The 15,227-nt window shown below is 38.7% G+C and overlaps 1 protein-coding gene across 8 annotated transcripts in view; it reads left to right on the forward strand.

The window, feature by feature from the left end:
• The first annotated feature begins 13,994 nt into the window (after nt 1-13,994).
• LOC124110749 (vinculin-like) overlaps nt 13,995-15,227 on the forward strand; it is a 270,082-nt gene continuing 268,849 nt past the window's right edge. For 4 of the 8 annotated variants that reach the window (XM_046470118.2, XM_046470120.2, XM_046470119.2 and 1 more), the window contains exon 1: nt 13,995-14,166. In XM_046470118.2, the coding sequence (XP_046326074.1) occupies nt 14,110-14,166 (57 nt within the window). In that variant the 5' untranslated portion in view covers nt 13,995-14,109. The remainder of the gene's footprint in view (nt 14,167-15,227) is intronic. The other 4 variants (XM_046470121.2, XM_046470124.2, XM_046470123.2 and 1 more) reach the window with 2 other exon arrangements.

The raw sequence follows: 15,227 nt of genomic DNA on the forward strand, positions 1-15,227 counted from the left end.
ATGCAAATAAACTAAGAATACAAAGATAACACTCATCATATCGATTATGATGTATTGAAATAACACACGAATACAAAGATGACACTCGCCGTTTAGATAATGATGGATTGAAATAAAATACGAATAAAAGATGATACTTGCCATATCGATGATGATAAAATGGAAATAAAATAGGAATAAAAACATGAAACTTAGTGTGTTCATAATGATGTTTGGAAATAAAACATGAATATAAAGATTTCACTTGCCGTATCGATGAGGATAAAATGGAAATAAATTACGAATAAAAACATGAAACTTACTGTGTCCATAATGATATATGGAAATAAAACACAAATACAAAGATGACACTTGCCGTATCGATGATGATGTATGGAAATATAACGAGAATACAAAGATAACATTCACTGTATCGATGACGATGTAATAGAAATAAAATAGGAAACAAGAGATGACACTCATCATATCGATGATAATGTATGGAAATAACACACAAATACAAAGATGACACTCACCGTGTTGATGATGATGTATGGTATTAAAACACGAATGCAAAGATGACACTCACCGTATAGATGATGATGTACTGAAATAAAATACGAATGAAAAGATGATACTTGCCGTATCGATGATGATAAAATGGAAACAAAATACGAATAATACATGAAACTTACTGTGTCCATAATGATGTATGGAAATAAAACACACAGATGACGTTCATCGTATCAATGATGATGTATGGAAATATCACACGAATACAAAGATGACACTCATCCTATCGATAATGATGTATGGAAAGATGTCACTCATCGTTTTGATGATGTATGGAAATATGACACGAAAACAAAGATGACACTTACTGTATCAATGATGGTGTATGGAAATATCACACGAATACAAAGATAACACTCACTGTATCGATGATGATGTAATGGAAATAAAATACGAAAAAAGAGATGACAAAACCATAAATACAAAGATGACACTTGCCGTATCGGTGATGATGTATTGAAACAAAATACGAATACAAAGATGACATTTGCCGTATCGATGATGTATGGAAATAACACACGAATACAAAGATGACATATCTTTTCCGGCAAGTAGCACCCTGAAACTTGATGAAGCGCTTACATCTGATCCATATGGTGCGCCAAAATAATAGCGAGGGCACGCAGTAGTATTTGCGACGCAACACGAAGATTAACACTGTGTAGTTTTTAGTATGGCAGATAGGAGCTTCCTCAGACAACATTCACCATATCGTCATGTCCTTGCAAGTATCACTCTCAAGCTTGAAGGAGCGCCTGTGTCTGATGTACATGGTGCGTCAAAACATTATTTCAAGGGGACGCAAAATTTCGTTGGATCCCAATACGGTTTCATAGCTTGATATTTAATCATTTTATTTAATATTTAATGTCATGTCAAAAGACCTATAACATCTAAATTAAACATGGATTTATTTGAGGGCGTAAATTTGAGGTCGTTACTATAGATATACATAGGAAACTTTCTACATTCACGATATACCCTTCCGGTTGCTGTGCTAGATTGTACATGCAAACACCTTTTACATGCATATTAATGTACCTTTTCCACAACATCCACAAGTTCTTTTCCCCAATATTCAGATTCTAACAATAGAATTGGGCATATTTTTGTATCAAATATTTTGAAGAAAACATATGTTATCTTCGTGAACAAATATAATAAAGACTATTTAATATGCCCCATTAACTTTTCTTACCTTACAATGCCATCATATATGCATTCTTTGGCCAAGTTAATCTTCATGTTAAACATAGACCTAAGTATTTATTAAATGAAATAGCGTTTACAGGGTTTGCTTCTTTTCTTTTCTAGATAAGTTTCCTTATTCATAAAAAAACACAACTCTGGTTTAATCCAAATTTACAGCGTCGACCCTTCAAAATAAGTTATGTATTCTTCTCGCGAACCTGACCATGTCATTGGCAAAAAGAAGCAAACATAATTGAATATTTTCGGATGTAGTTGTGTACCTTCAGTGCAGTTACTTTGGATTTGTTGCTGCATCCCAATATAGCTGTAACGTAATGTTGTATCGTACTATCGCTTTGTCGCGATATAATAGAGATATCTCATGCTGGACGCACGGCGTGGCAAAAATCTGTGACCTTGACACCATTGACGGCGCATCCGACGATGCAGGTCTGTCAAAATGACACCTCGAACTGGTCGTCTAGAGCGAATACCTTCAGCGCATAAACGGTTCCTGGCGGTCTGGGCTGATATCCTACGCGATCCTGGTATGTCGTAGTTGCAGAGGTGACCGCGGTGGTTCTTGTTGTCCCATGTGTCTGATAACGGTTTCACAGACTTGGAATGGTGCTTGGTGCTAATTGAAAAAAACTTGGCTACAGATAAATATGTCGGCCGATGGCGTTGTTGCGTTGGACATCCCTCAGTCGTGACATTGTTTTCGCTGTTCACTCTCCTGTAAGATTGTGATGGCATGTACATGAAAACCAACGTTTTTACATTACCATGTTTCTGCAATACCTCACTCTTTCCACACAAATCAATCACAATCCATGCAGAAATGACCAATTCAATTTCGGTATTAATTGTGTATGGATGTCGGCAACACTCTGTGAGATATTTACGATATTACAATTTTCCCGGGTTTTTTGTGCAGACTATATTTTACGGAAAAACTAAAATATCGGCAAATATACATTTTTTAAAAAGGAAATATCTATGTCCAAGGATAAATGTCATTACCGTCCCGTCCCGTGAAGATTCCGGGTTAGAATTGGTCTTCAGCAACCAATGCTTGTCGAAAGAGGCGACTAACGGGATCGGATGGTCAGGCTCGCTGACTTGATGCATGTCATATGGTATCCCAATTGCGTAATTCGTCAATCACAGGAATGTGGGGTCCAGACTCGATTATTTACTGACCGCCGTCATATAGCTGAAATATTGCTGAGTGCGGCGTTAAACAACAAACAAACGAAAATTACCACCACAGTAGTCCTATAATATGATGTCAAGTCCATGCTCTAAGGGAGATCACTCTCATCGGAAAGTGGGAAGAGAGCAGCATGGCCGCCATGTGAAAGATTTAATTATGTTTGAAATTATAGTACTTAACATTAAATCCTTAAATTAGTCTTCTGTTAGAGCAAATTCATGATCTGTAGTAAAAACATGTCACTACCAAATACATCTAACAGTGTGGTGGTAGAGGGATATTTGTACATGAGGATTTACTGGAATTCGTTCTTCTCTTATATGCGGATGAATTCTGTATTTTTGCAGATTCATGTCTTGAACTACAGAAGAAGATTGATGTATTACACAAATTTTGTAACAAATGGGGTTTAAAAGTTAACATGGATAAAACTGATATCTTAGTTTTTCGTAATGGTGATAAGTTAAGGAACTACGAGAAATGAACTAGGGCATATGCCTGTCAAGGTTTCTACTTATTGCAGTTATTTGGGTAGTATATTTTTAAAAAGGCTGTGTTAGTCGAGAACAGTTCAGACATTAGTTTTGAAAGCAAATAAAGCTTTAATTCCTATAAAACAGCTTATAAGTTATAAACTTCGAAATATAGCTCCTAAAGTGTTGTTTAAAATGTTCGACTCTCAGATTAAACCTATTATTGTATATGGTTCGGAGATTTGGGGTGTTCATAAATTGTTGTTTCTCGCACGTTTCCGAGCGAAGTTTTGTAAATCTGTTTTGGGTATTAGTTCCAAATCTACAAATGTTGCAGTGCTCGGGTGAGGTGAGGTGAAATTGGGTTTAACGTCGCGTCCAAGATTACAGCATTTATATAGCGACGTGCATGTACGTGTGTGTGTGTGTGGCTGCTTGTAGTAGTCCGGACTGATGCCGATTTATAGTGCTAGCACCATGCCGCAGTTAAACATGAATACCCCACTCAGACACGGTATACTGACTCCGAGCCGACCAGTCCTTGTTTTGGCCCTTTAATGCCGAGCGCTAGACAAGGTAACAACAAGTACAATTTTTTAACGTCTTTTTGTATGATGCGGCCGGGGATCGAACCCCGGACCTTCCGCTCTCCGGGCGGACGCTCTACCACAAGACCACGGAGGCGGTCTCTAGTGCTCGGAGAATGTGATCGAAATGGTATTACTATTGATTCTTACACAAGATGTTTAAGATACTGGTTTAGGCTTATTAATATGTCTCAAGAGAGATTTCCAAAATGGTGTTACGATATGTTAGTTATGTTTGATGCCTTTGGCAGGAATACTCGGGTTTCTACTATTAAGAATATGTTATATCCTCATGGCTTCGGGCATGTGTGGGAATTTCAAGGTGCTGGTGATCCTGAATATTTTATAAGTGAGTTTATACTGAGGGTTAAGGACTGTCATGCACAAACATGATATTCTGAAGTGTCTGGATGATCGAAATTAGAACTGTAGTCATCACATCAGTATCACTTGAACCGTATCTATTAAATGTATCATCAAAAGAAAAGCGACGTATGCTTACCCTTTTACGTATTGGAGAACTGGGAATTATACATGACACAGGAAGGAGGGATTGAATCGATAAGACACTCCGGTTTTGTCAATTGTGCAAGTTAAGGGCAGTTGAAAATGAAATTAATTTTGCCCTATTTATGACGATATTCGCTCAAAATATTTCCCATTTTGGGTGTCAAATGAATAATTTTGCAAAGAGTGATGTTTTTTCTTTGAACCCAGTGTTTCTTAGTCAGTGTTTTGGAGGGTGACCTAATTTGCCTTTAAGTCCCCAACATAAAATTAATGAGTAATGGGGGGCACGGGTGCCCCAGTCGTCAAAGGCGCCGCGATTCGCTGTGCAAAGTTGCGTCCCTTGGGCACGCCAGAAACCTATGATTGTGGGTTCGAATCCCGGTTCGCTCCGATTATGTTTTTAGGTTTGTCAGCACCATACCCGTGCTCGTGGGTTTCACCGAAGTGGTAAACGTCTAAGACCTGCGTCACTTCGGGCTTTCCTCCCACATTATGCTGACACGCCGCGATATAACTGGAATACTGTTAAAGCGGCGTTAAACCCAACTCACTCACTACTGAGTAATGTCATTACCTTCAAGTAATTTCCATTACAAATGCAATGTGGTGGTAATGACAGACTTTCTGAAATAAATAAAAATAATCAAAATAGCCATGGAACAGTTTCCATTCTGTCACAGGTATGGTCACTACCGTATAAAAAAACCATTATGTTTACAATTAATCAGTGAAAAAATGAAAGTAAACGAGGCACTACAGTATGCTCAAATAAATATCGAACAATAGTTTATCATTGTTAATAATTCTGAGAATACGACCTCTATTACATCACTGCCATAAATCCTGTAATTTGGCTTCAATCACACTAATTTGTTTTTCAACAGAAGTCCTCTTCACTGTCAATCACACAATTAGTTGCCGCCATGTAGTCTCGTAACTACCCACGCCGTGACGTCATAATGGCAGCAATATCACTTTTGTCCCTCACCTTCAACTAGAGGTAGATGAATTGGGGACGTGGGGGGAGCAGTTCGTATGTAATAGAGGTAGTATTAGGATTATTAACAATGATAAACTATTGTTCGATAATTCTTACGAAACTTCTACCTCTATTACATATCTGCCAGAATATACCAGAGTGACTCCCTGTGTAAATGACAGCAATCCTCTTCTGGAAACCATTATGTACTGATTCTAATCCTACTTGAGATAACTTACTATTACTCAGCTATTTCCGGTGCTGACGTCAATTCCGGTTATTCTCTTATTTCCGGTAATGACGACACTTCCGGTCAAATGGTGATAGTTGATTTTTAAGGTGCTTCTAATCCATCCTACACGTAATAGACAGAATAATCAAGGGTGTTCTCACCCCCTGATGCTGCTGATCTATGACCCAACGGTCCCATTGTGGTTGATTGATTCTTGGCTATGAAGTCTGGGAGAGATCTTAAGAGAAACGATCTTCTGGTAATAATACGGATAGTACCACAGACAGATTCCACTTTGGGAAGATACGAGTGCTGATATCTTCAAGTAGAAAGGATCCCATTGGTCTTTTGAGAATGGTATGGTTTCCTATTGATAATCAGTCATGTTCAGAAGTAGCGGGTTTAACTTTCACAGTTCTCACTAAATCTCTTCTGTCCCTGAACACTTCAATAACACGACCAAGTGCCCAAGCATTGTCCATGACAAGTACAATATTTTCAACTTGAAGGTTTTTCCTGCGGGTGTTCCATTTTTGTCTTTCCTGCAATAAGGGAAGATATTTTCTACTTCATCTTTTCCAGAAACTAGCTGCTAGATATTGTACCCGTCTCCACTGACGCTAGCAGTACACGTCATCCTTGGAAAATGTCCCGAGGGGCATCATCTTCACTGATCTCAAATAATGACTATGGTTTGGTGTTAGAGGTGTTAGATTATTTGGGCTACAAGATACATCTGTAAGGGGCCTTCCATTGACAAATGGCTTCGATTTCACAGAAGAGTGTGTTGAGAGATTCATCATCCAACTTCAAAACCTGTTCATGCATAAGTGAAACATGATTTTACAAAAAGTGCGTACCATCCTTTCCCACACACCACCATAGTGTGACGCTGATGAAGGGTTTAAGCGCCATTCGATCCCTTCATTTACCAATGTTGAACTTAACATTGATTGAACCTGGAGAGTGCTCCACGAAGCTCCCGTTTACTTCCAACTGGTGCCATTGTCAGATCGGATAATCTTTTGTGGACCACGCCTGGCAATAAACATTCTGATGGCATTTATGCATGAGGCAGTATCCAAAGAGCTAGCTACTTCAAGATGAATAGCCCAAATAGCCAGCCATACAGGTGAAAAGTACACCATATTGTTTTACATAGCTTCTTCAACCCTTTACTTGAAATGGACCAAAGTAGTCGATACCAACATTGAAGAAGGGGGCGCATCTGACTTCAGGCGATCCTCTGGAAGATCTACCATTTTCTGTTGACCAGCTGGCCCTTGATACCTACGACAAATGACTCATTTAGCAAACTGTGATTTGATAATAGATATGGCTCTGATTATCCAGAATTTCTCTCTCAGATGGGCCAAAATGGCATTCTTTCCAAGATGTCCAACTGCCTTGTGAGTATCATTCACTAGAAGATTAGACAACTGACAGTTCTTTGGCAATACTATTGGATGCTTTGATTCATAGTTGATTTTGGATTTCTCAAGCATCCGCCAACTCAGATAACATCATTTTGAAGAAATGGATCAAGCTTTTGTATAAGGCATTGGCCTTTCTTACTATCTTATCAGAGAGTGAAAGACCCTTTTCTCTAAAGATTTCAAAGTCATTTGAGAAGTGTCGATTCTGACAGTTTTGAAGACGTACTATCTCCGTAGCCTCCCGTATTACAGCAATGTGGTTGGCCACAAATGTTTGAAAACGTGATGTATCTCAAGACAGACATACTGTCTGTCCAAAATAAGGTGTCACTTAAGCGGTACTGAAGCTCTTGAGTGATCACTCCAGACAGTCGTACAGCAAGTGCAGCTGCTGTTAGTTCCATTCTAGGTATGGTTATTTTCTTTAATGGGGCAACTCTAGACGTTGCCATAACCAAGACGCAATGCATCTCATTACATTTATTCAAGAGATTGAGATTAGCTACTACTCCATAACCAATATCACTGGCGTCAGAGAACAGATGTAGTTGGCATGATACAACCTTGCCAAAGTCTTTTGGCTTGTAAGATCGTGGAACTTGGATTTCCCCAAGTCTAGGTAAGTTCTGTTGCCACTGTTGCCACTTTCTTTGTGAAGCAACATCTATTTCTTGATCCCATCCATATGGTTTCATCTAAAGACACTGCATTAACTGCTTGGCTTGGAACTATGAAGCCCAAAGGGTCATATATGCTACTAATATGGATAGGATACCTCGTTTCGTGTTTGGTTTAGGTTTACTTTGGATTTGGAATCCAAGTGTGTTAGATTCTACAAACCAAAACACTCCCAAGGCTCTTTCACTTGGGAGACTTTCACAGTCAAGGTTCAGTTGTTTCACGTCTTTCACTCTTTCTTCTGATGGAATTGCTTTCATCACAGTGTGGCTATTGCTTATCCACTTTGTAAGTTTTAGTCTGTGACTTCTTTGACGACACAAATAGAGTGTGTTTCATCCGGACCAGAAGCAAGACAATCATCCACATAAATGTGGTCCTTTTTCATGTCTATGATGTGAAGATCATACTCAATTTGATGATCTTTCGCTGCTTGCTGCAGGGCAAAGGTAGCACAGCTTGAAGATGATACAGCTCCAAAAAGGTGGACAAGCATTCTATACTCTTGTGGCTCCTGTGTATAATCACCATCTGGCCACCAGTAGAATCTCAAAAAGTCACAATCCTCTCTTGGCACTCTCACTTTATAATACATAGCTTGTATATCTCCCATCACAGCAATGCTATCTTGGCAGAATCTCATCAGTATTCCAATTAAGTGGCTGGTGAGGTTCGGACCTTGCAGTAACATAATATTCAGAGAAACACCCTTGTAGCTGATTGAGCAATCGAAGACCACTCTAATCTTCTCAGGTTTACGTGGGTGATATACTCTATGATGTGGGAAGTACCACATCTTGCCTGGGGTACCTTGAATTTCACTGACCGGTACCTTCTCGGCATACCCTTTGTCTCGTATATGTTTAATGAAAACCTTGTTATCTTCATGGAATTTCTCGTGTTTGGTTTACTTCTTCTTCAGACATTTAGCCTTTGAAGTGCGTGTTTGGAGTTGTCAGGCATTACAAAATCATCCATTTTTAATGGTAACTTTATTTCATAGTGATCTTCTTGCTTGTTAATGGACTTTGATACCACAATGATGAACTCTTTATCTTCTTGTGACATTTCTTTTTTGTCATCAATGTTTCTCTCTGGAAAATCAAAGTTCATACTTTCTTTCACCATCATGTCAGGACCATTCACTTCTTCTGCATTCTTGATCAAAGCAATCTCTGCTCTCATAGATGGGAAACTACTGTCCTTTGTATTCGCATGACATTCCATAGAACCCAACCCAATTGAGTTCTTGAGGCACGTGGACCACCTTGAGGACCAGTTCGAATCTCGATTGGAGAATATGCATCTGGTACATTGGCTCCAATGAAAAGTTCGACCTTGGCATCAATTTCTGGCACTTTGATGTCAGCTAGATGAGGCCACTGTGATGCATCCAGGGACGTAGGTATGTACTTGATGGATACTGGTATATGCTCCCTAGAGTATATGGTTGGTAAGGATAAAGCATTCTTCAACTCAAGATCGTATACTTGGAGCCCATTTACTGCTTGAACTACAGATGTGTGCGGCTGTCCCATTGTGTCAATGATGATTTCCATCTTCCTCCCACTACATCCAAGCCGGTTGATTAGGGTTTCTGAGCAGAACGACACAGTGCTCCCTGGATCCAAAAAGGCACATGTGGACTCAACTGTAATGCCATTTCTACAGGCCTCTTTAACAGGTATGATAGCAAGAGTAGTTACACAGTTACCGGCCTCCTTATAGGTACCAAGAATGTTGGAGAGTCCAGCACAGGCACTGATGATTTTCACGTCTGTGTTCCGATCAACATGAAGAATGGACTGATGATTTCCACTACAATGTGAGCAAACAGCCCTCTGGGAATAACCCTTGCTGGTGTGTCCTTTATTCAAGCACCTGAAGCACAGGCCCTTTGATCGCAGGAAAGAAAGTCTCTCAATGTGAGGCCTTAAAATAATCTTTTGGCAATGACCAACCGAATGGGACAGATCATCACAATACATACATGGAACTGGTCCAGTCTATGCTTTGACAGGAACCGTGGCTCTCACAACTAAAGGTGGCTTCAGAGAATCCTTGGGGGGTTTTACAGCTCCTACCACATCAGTACTGAATGATGGCTTTAGTGATGCAGTTGGCGGTCTTCGGGGTGGTGGTTTACTCTTTTCTTCAGTTTTCAGGGCATCTCTTCCAAACATGGGGTCTACTGCTTTCTTAGCCCCACGCTTGACAATGTTGACAAGGTCCTGAAAATCAACCAATCTTCCAGAATCTCGAACATGGAGGACAAGTTTTCTCCACTTTTCATGATAAAAACAGGGCAATTTCATGACTAACTTCCTCAGATTATCAGGATATTCAAGGATTTTGACAGCAGTAATTGTACTCACAGCATTCAAACACTCCTGTAAGAAGATAGCATATTCATCAGTAGATCTTGGATTGTCTATCTTGATTTGAGGCCAACTGAGATCACGTTTCACTAAAGCAGAAGCCACAACCTCCTCGTTGCTATACCTTTCTTCCAACTCCATCCAAGCTGCTCTATAACCTCTCCTTCCGTCCAAGTAACTAGCTCCCTTAACATATTTCAGAGCTTCCCCAGTGGTAAATTGTTCCAAGTAGCTCATCTTCTCATCAACTGAATCAGAATTATCTACAATATTTTATCTGGAATTGTCACTTGAATCATGTAAGGTGGAGGTTTACGTAGCTGCTGCACCACAGGATATATTACACCTGCATCACCAGAGCTTACATTAGCTTATGAAAGGTTTGCATCTTTTTACCAGGCTGCTTGTTATCTTGTTACTCTCCTGCAGTCATTCCAGCAGACCGGTCCTTTTTCTGTTGAAATGTGAGGTAAGTTAGTGTCACTGAGCAGTGTTGGGATTGTCATTCTTCAGCATCACTCCAAAATTCAAACTGATCATAGCTAAAGTCCAAAAGAACTCTACACTTGGCCTCGGATATTTCCATCTGTGTCTTCAGTTCAAGTTCCTCTTCCTTCATCTTTTGGTTTAATTTGGCCATGTCAAGTTTCTGCTTCTCTACATCAAGCTTCTGCTTACCTTTAAGTGCATTTACTTTGGCTTGTAACTCAACCTGTGTATCAGTTGTATTTCAACTTTTTTAATACATTACTTTCATGATCGAACCTCTGAGGTTGATTATGAACCTGAAATGAATCTGATTGTACTTTCCTAATTTCTCAAAATGAGATCCTGCAACATAAAATAGATTTGTTAATTCATCTGCAGCTTCATTTATTTTCTCATTTACTAATTTTCTAAGAGTATTTTTGAATAATTGATTATGCTTTATCCAAAGAAAAATGGGAATTAAATTGTTGCTTTCCACCTTCTTCCCAAATATATCTTGGGATACACGTTATATGTACGTTATCTTTGGGATACTGAGTTATTTGATTTGGACAATAACTAAAATGACATGATATGAGTAAGTGATCACTCTCTGTACGACTATACACAAACATGTTGGTAATATGAGCAAATATAGTACATGTAGTTGATGCAATAAAATGGTCTATCAAGTTCATTCAATTCTAGTCGATAAACGTAAAACATCCCTCACTGTCTCCAGGCTTTCTTTGATTAATTGTATGGATACCCCAAAGATTGCAGATGTGATAAACCAAACTTATTTACTTTTTCATCTTTAGAAGTTCTAGGCATACAAAATAAATAAGAGCTATACATTTCACCCAGGTTCAGCAAATCTACATCGTCTTCACTGTCAATAATAAAATCATCCTGCAGTGCAACTCGAGCGTTCAAATCTCCAAATACAGGACTTTCATGTTCGGGCTATTTTATCATCAAGATTGTCAATACCATTAACTTTAGGATTTCCATACAATAGGGAATTTTCTGGCAGTATATGTATTCCTCCTAAAATAACGGTTTCTCTACAGACCAAAAAGCTTACGGACACACATTTTTCCCATTCTGGGTGAATTCTCTTGGAGAAGTGATCATATTTCTTTCTTATGTACAGTGCTACGTACGCCACCAGAAAATCTACCAACTGTACTGATACGTTTTGCTGGGACGGGGAAACAGATATAAGCATTAAACAGATAACGGATTTTATCAACGTCGTAAAACAGTTTCAATTAGGCACTTTAAAAACTTTAAAACTTATTATCATTTTTTTTTTAACAGTCCTTGAACATTCCATGAACATATATGTAGGCATGTTGATATATCTATGAAGCAACTATCAAAGCGAAATTCAGTGTCCACTATGGGTCTCTTTCTTGCCCATTGGTCATATGCCCTTTTGCCATCATTTCGGGCTTGAACTATGAACGGTATCAGCTCTCATCGAACATTTTTTACCCTCTCAGTGAGATCATTTACAACTCTAAACGATTTATCATCTCGGAGTTTGATTTTGGCTGCATACAAAACACAACGTATTTCTTTAAAAAAGGTAAACTTAACGATGACTGGTTTTACTTTTGATTTAGTATTCAAGCGATGTGCTCGCTCAACTGAATACTTATCTTCGTCTTTCACCCCAAGCTTCTCACTCATGAAGTCACGGGCTAACTTCTCTGTGTCGTCCCACGACTCGCCAACCACATCCTCAAGACCATGGATTATGATGTTGTTCCTAGCTACTACTCTGAGCATCGTATCTGTCAAACTTTACTTCAAGCCTCTCAAGTTTAGTCTTACGTTGTATTTTTCTTCTGTCTAACGAATTTGTTCGTTCATGTACTCGGAATTCCCTGAAACTCTGAAACTTTGAGTTTAAAGACTGTATTTAATGTCTCTAAACATAGAAACAATGTCGCCTTGCTCGTCATTATCGCTGTCACCATTCGTATGATAAGGGTGTTTGTTGTTCAGTTGGTCCCTTCTAGCTGCTCTGAACAGTTACCTTTTGAGGACGTTCTGACATGAGGCCGTTTTGACCCGCTCCCAAAACTTGACTCTGTCAATTCCCTAAGCAGACAAAATAATGAAAGAGTTTTAGAATTTGACACGTTTCAGCCTGGTTTGTGTCTCTAGTTGTAAAATCACCCATCTATTGTTGTGCCCACGTTTTTGACAAGCTATGTTGTGCTGTTTTGAAGTGATGCCGTTTTCGTCTGATACAGTCGGTAACATTCTCGCTCGAAGGAACTCCCAATGTTACTATAAATAGCTATACCGGACAACCGTGTGTTTTAGAAACGCTGCTCTGAAACTGCATATTCTGTCATCATTTTATTTTATAAATCACGAACAAAGTTACAAATTCCACTGAGCATGAGCATGAGCATTTCTGATATGATGACAATGGTCCCCTTTGCAATTTACTCATCAGGAAAACGCACGAGCACGAAAACTGTTTCCTTATTTGGCCATAGGAACAGTTTGACATTTCACTTGTGTTGTTTTTCACTGTTATGTAATAATAAGAAACGTGATGATTTCCTTTACGCTTACTTATTCAACTGAAAGGGCAACGTGAATGTACAGTAAAAGTTATTTATATTTCATAAACTTCTTCTCGTCCGGCTCATGCCCATATCCAACCACTTACTGAGCTAATGTACTACTTGCAGTAGTACTTATTATCAATGTAAAAGATGCGACAAGACCCTTTCCATATCCCTAGTAAATCTCTGCTATAAGGACCCTTTATAGGTACATATATACACACAGGCACACACACATTCCATCAGCAATAATTTGTAAGTGTATTTTATTTTCTCTTTTAGTTTATTGTGTGAGATCTGTGTACGTAATATGAATCTTGGTAATTTCCTGATAATGAATATTTATAAACAAAAACTCAAACATCGATTTAAATGTAACTACAATTGGTGGTTTTGTTATATCTCCGGAACTAAAATATTCCCCTTCGAATCACATGTTTCAGTTTGTAATGTAATTTCCAAAATCATCTGTGACACGATGATAAGTGGAAATAAGAAACATATATATATATATACTACCAAGATTTTGGAGTTCATTCTTGATGCGGACATAAGTTTGGTGTCGTTTCAAGATAAGGTGATTCATTTGTTCACAGTGTGACATAAACAAGCACGCCGTTTAACAGCCCTGAACCCATGTTTAATCTCTTAGAGGATGCTGTTATTGAAAAGACAAACAGATTTTAAATAGTCGTGTGGGGAATCTTATCAGCAGTGGGATATATATATATAACAGTAATAAACACCAAAGTTGAGTCTGTTCGAAGAGTTCGTTAGTTCCAGTGTTTATTTAATTGACCTAATTGATTACAACAAATATGCCTGTCTTCCATACGAAGACAATAGAGAGCATCTTGGAACCGGTTGCACAACAGGTAAGAAAGAGGGGATTTGGGAATCACACTAAGAGAAGTTACGTTTATTCCATCCTTGTAGTGTAGTAGGACCAGTACCGGCTGATGATGAATACGGGATGGTCCAAATGCATCATATTTTGTCACTCCTTTGTCATGTTGTACACCACCAACTGTATGTTCTAGTTTTACTCTGTTGATAAATAGATTTAGGAAGAATACACAAAGTACCGTGCATTCATGTTTTTGACATATGTAAATTTAGATGGAATCAATTTAGCCTAATGTAGATCTATTAATTTCTTTTTCTGAACTTTTCAGCTACTGCAGTAGGCCCAGTGGTTGTTTTAAGCATTTGGGGGATTTAACATCTTTATATACACCTGCAAAGTCTGGTCCTCCTCCAACTAATGAGGCACATCAAGATATAATCTTTTGATATGGAGTGTACAGAAAGTACCTGCTTTTCAATTGGAACCACCTAGTGGCCTGTCACATGGTCGCAAAACTGTCAAAGGCGTATGAACGACACATTTTTACATTCATGAATACATTTTCATGAGACAGTATTCTTGAAATGACATAAAAGATCTAGACACTGACAGACTACTTCCACATTCCTGGTGAAACCCCTGGGAATTCCCTTGCATGAATAAATCCAGAAGCATTGTTTCTGATTATATGGACGCTATTCTTGGACTCAGTGATTTAGCATACATCGGGAAAAGTGAGAGAATTTGACTGCATGCCCTTGCACGAATATCCTCGCTATGACGCATCCTGGCAAACAATATGAAGAAATGCTCACAGAAACTGTTGGTTGACAGCATTCAATGAATTTACCTCAGCATCTATTTGACATCTTTATGATTACCCTTAAATGATCGTCCAATTGATCAATGATGACTGATGCTTGTAATTGCCACAGGTTCATTAACAACTTTGGAAAGCTTTCCGTTCCGTTAATCATGTCGGCCATATTGATGTAGTGTACTTAATGTAAATTTATTTTGGTGCTCTGTCACTGTGACTGACTAACTCATGCAGGTAGTTCTTAGCCTTTTCTATCTAATGATGATAAT

Source organism: Haliotis rufescens, unplaced genomic scaffold (genome assembly GCF_023055435.1).
Source record: "Haliotis rufescens isolate VD_foot unplaced genomic scaffold, xgHalRufe1.0.p SCAF_6, whole genome shotgun sequence".
In the NCBI taxonomy this organism is placed as follows: domain Eukaryota; kingdom Metazoa; phylum Mollusca; class Gastropoda; order Lepetellida; family Haliotidae; genus Haliotis; species Haliotis rufescens.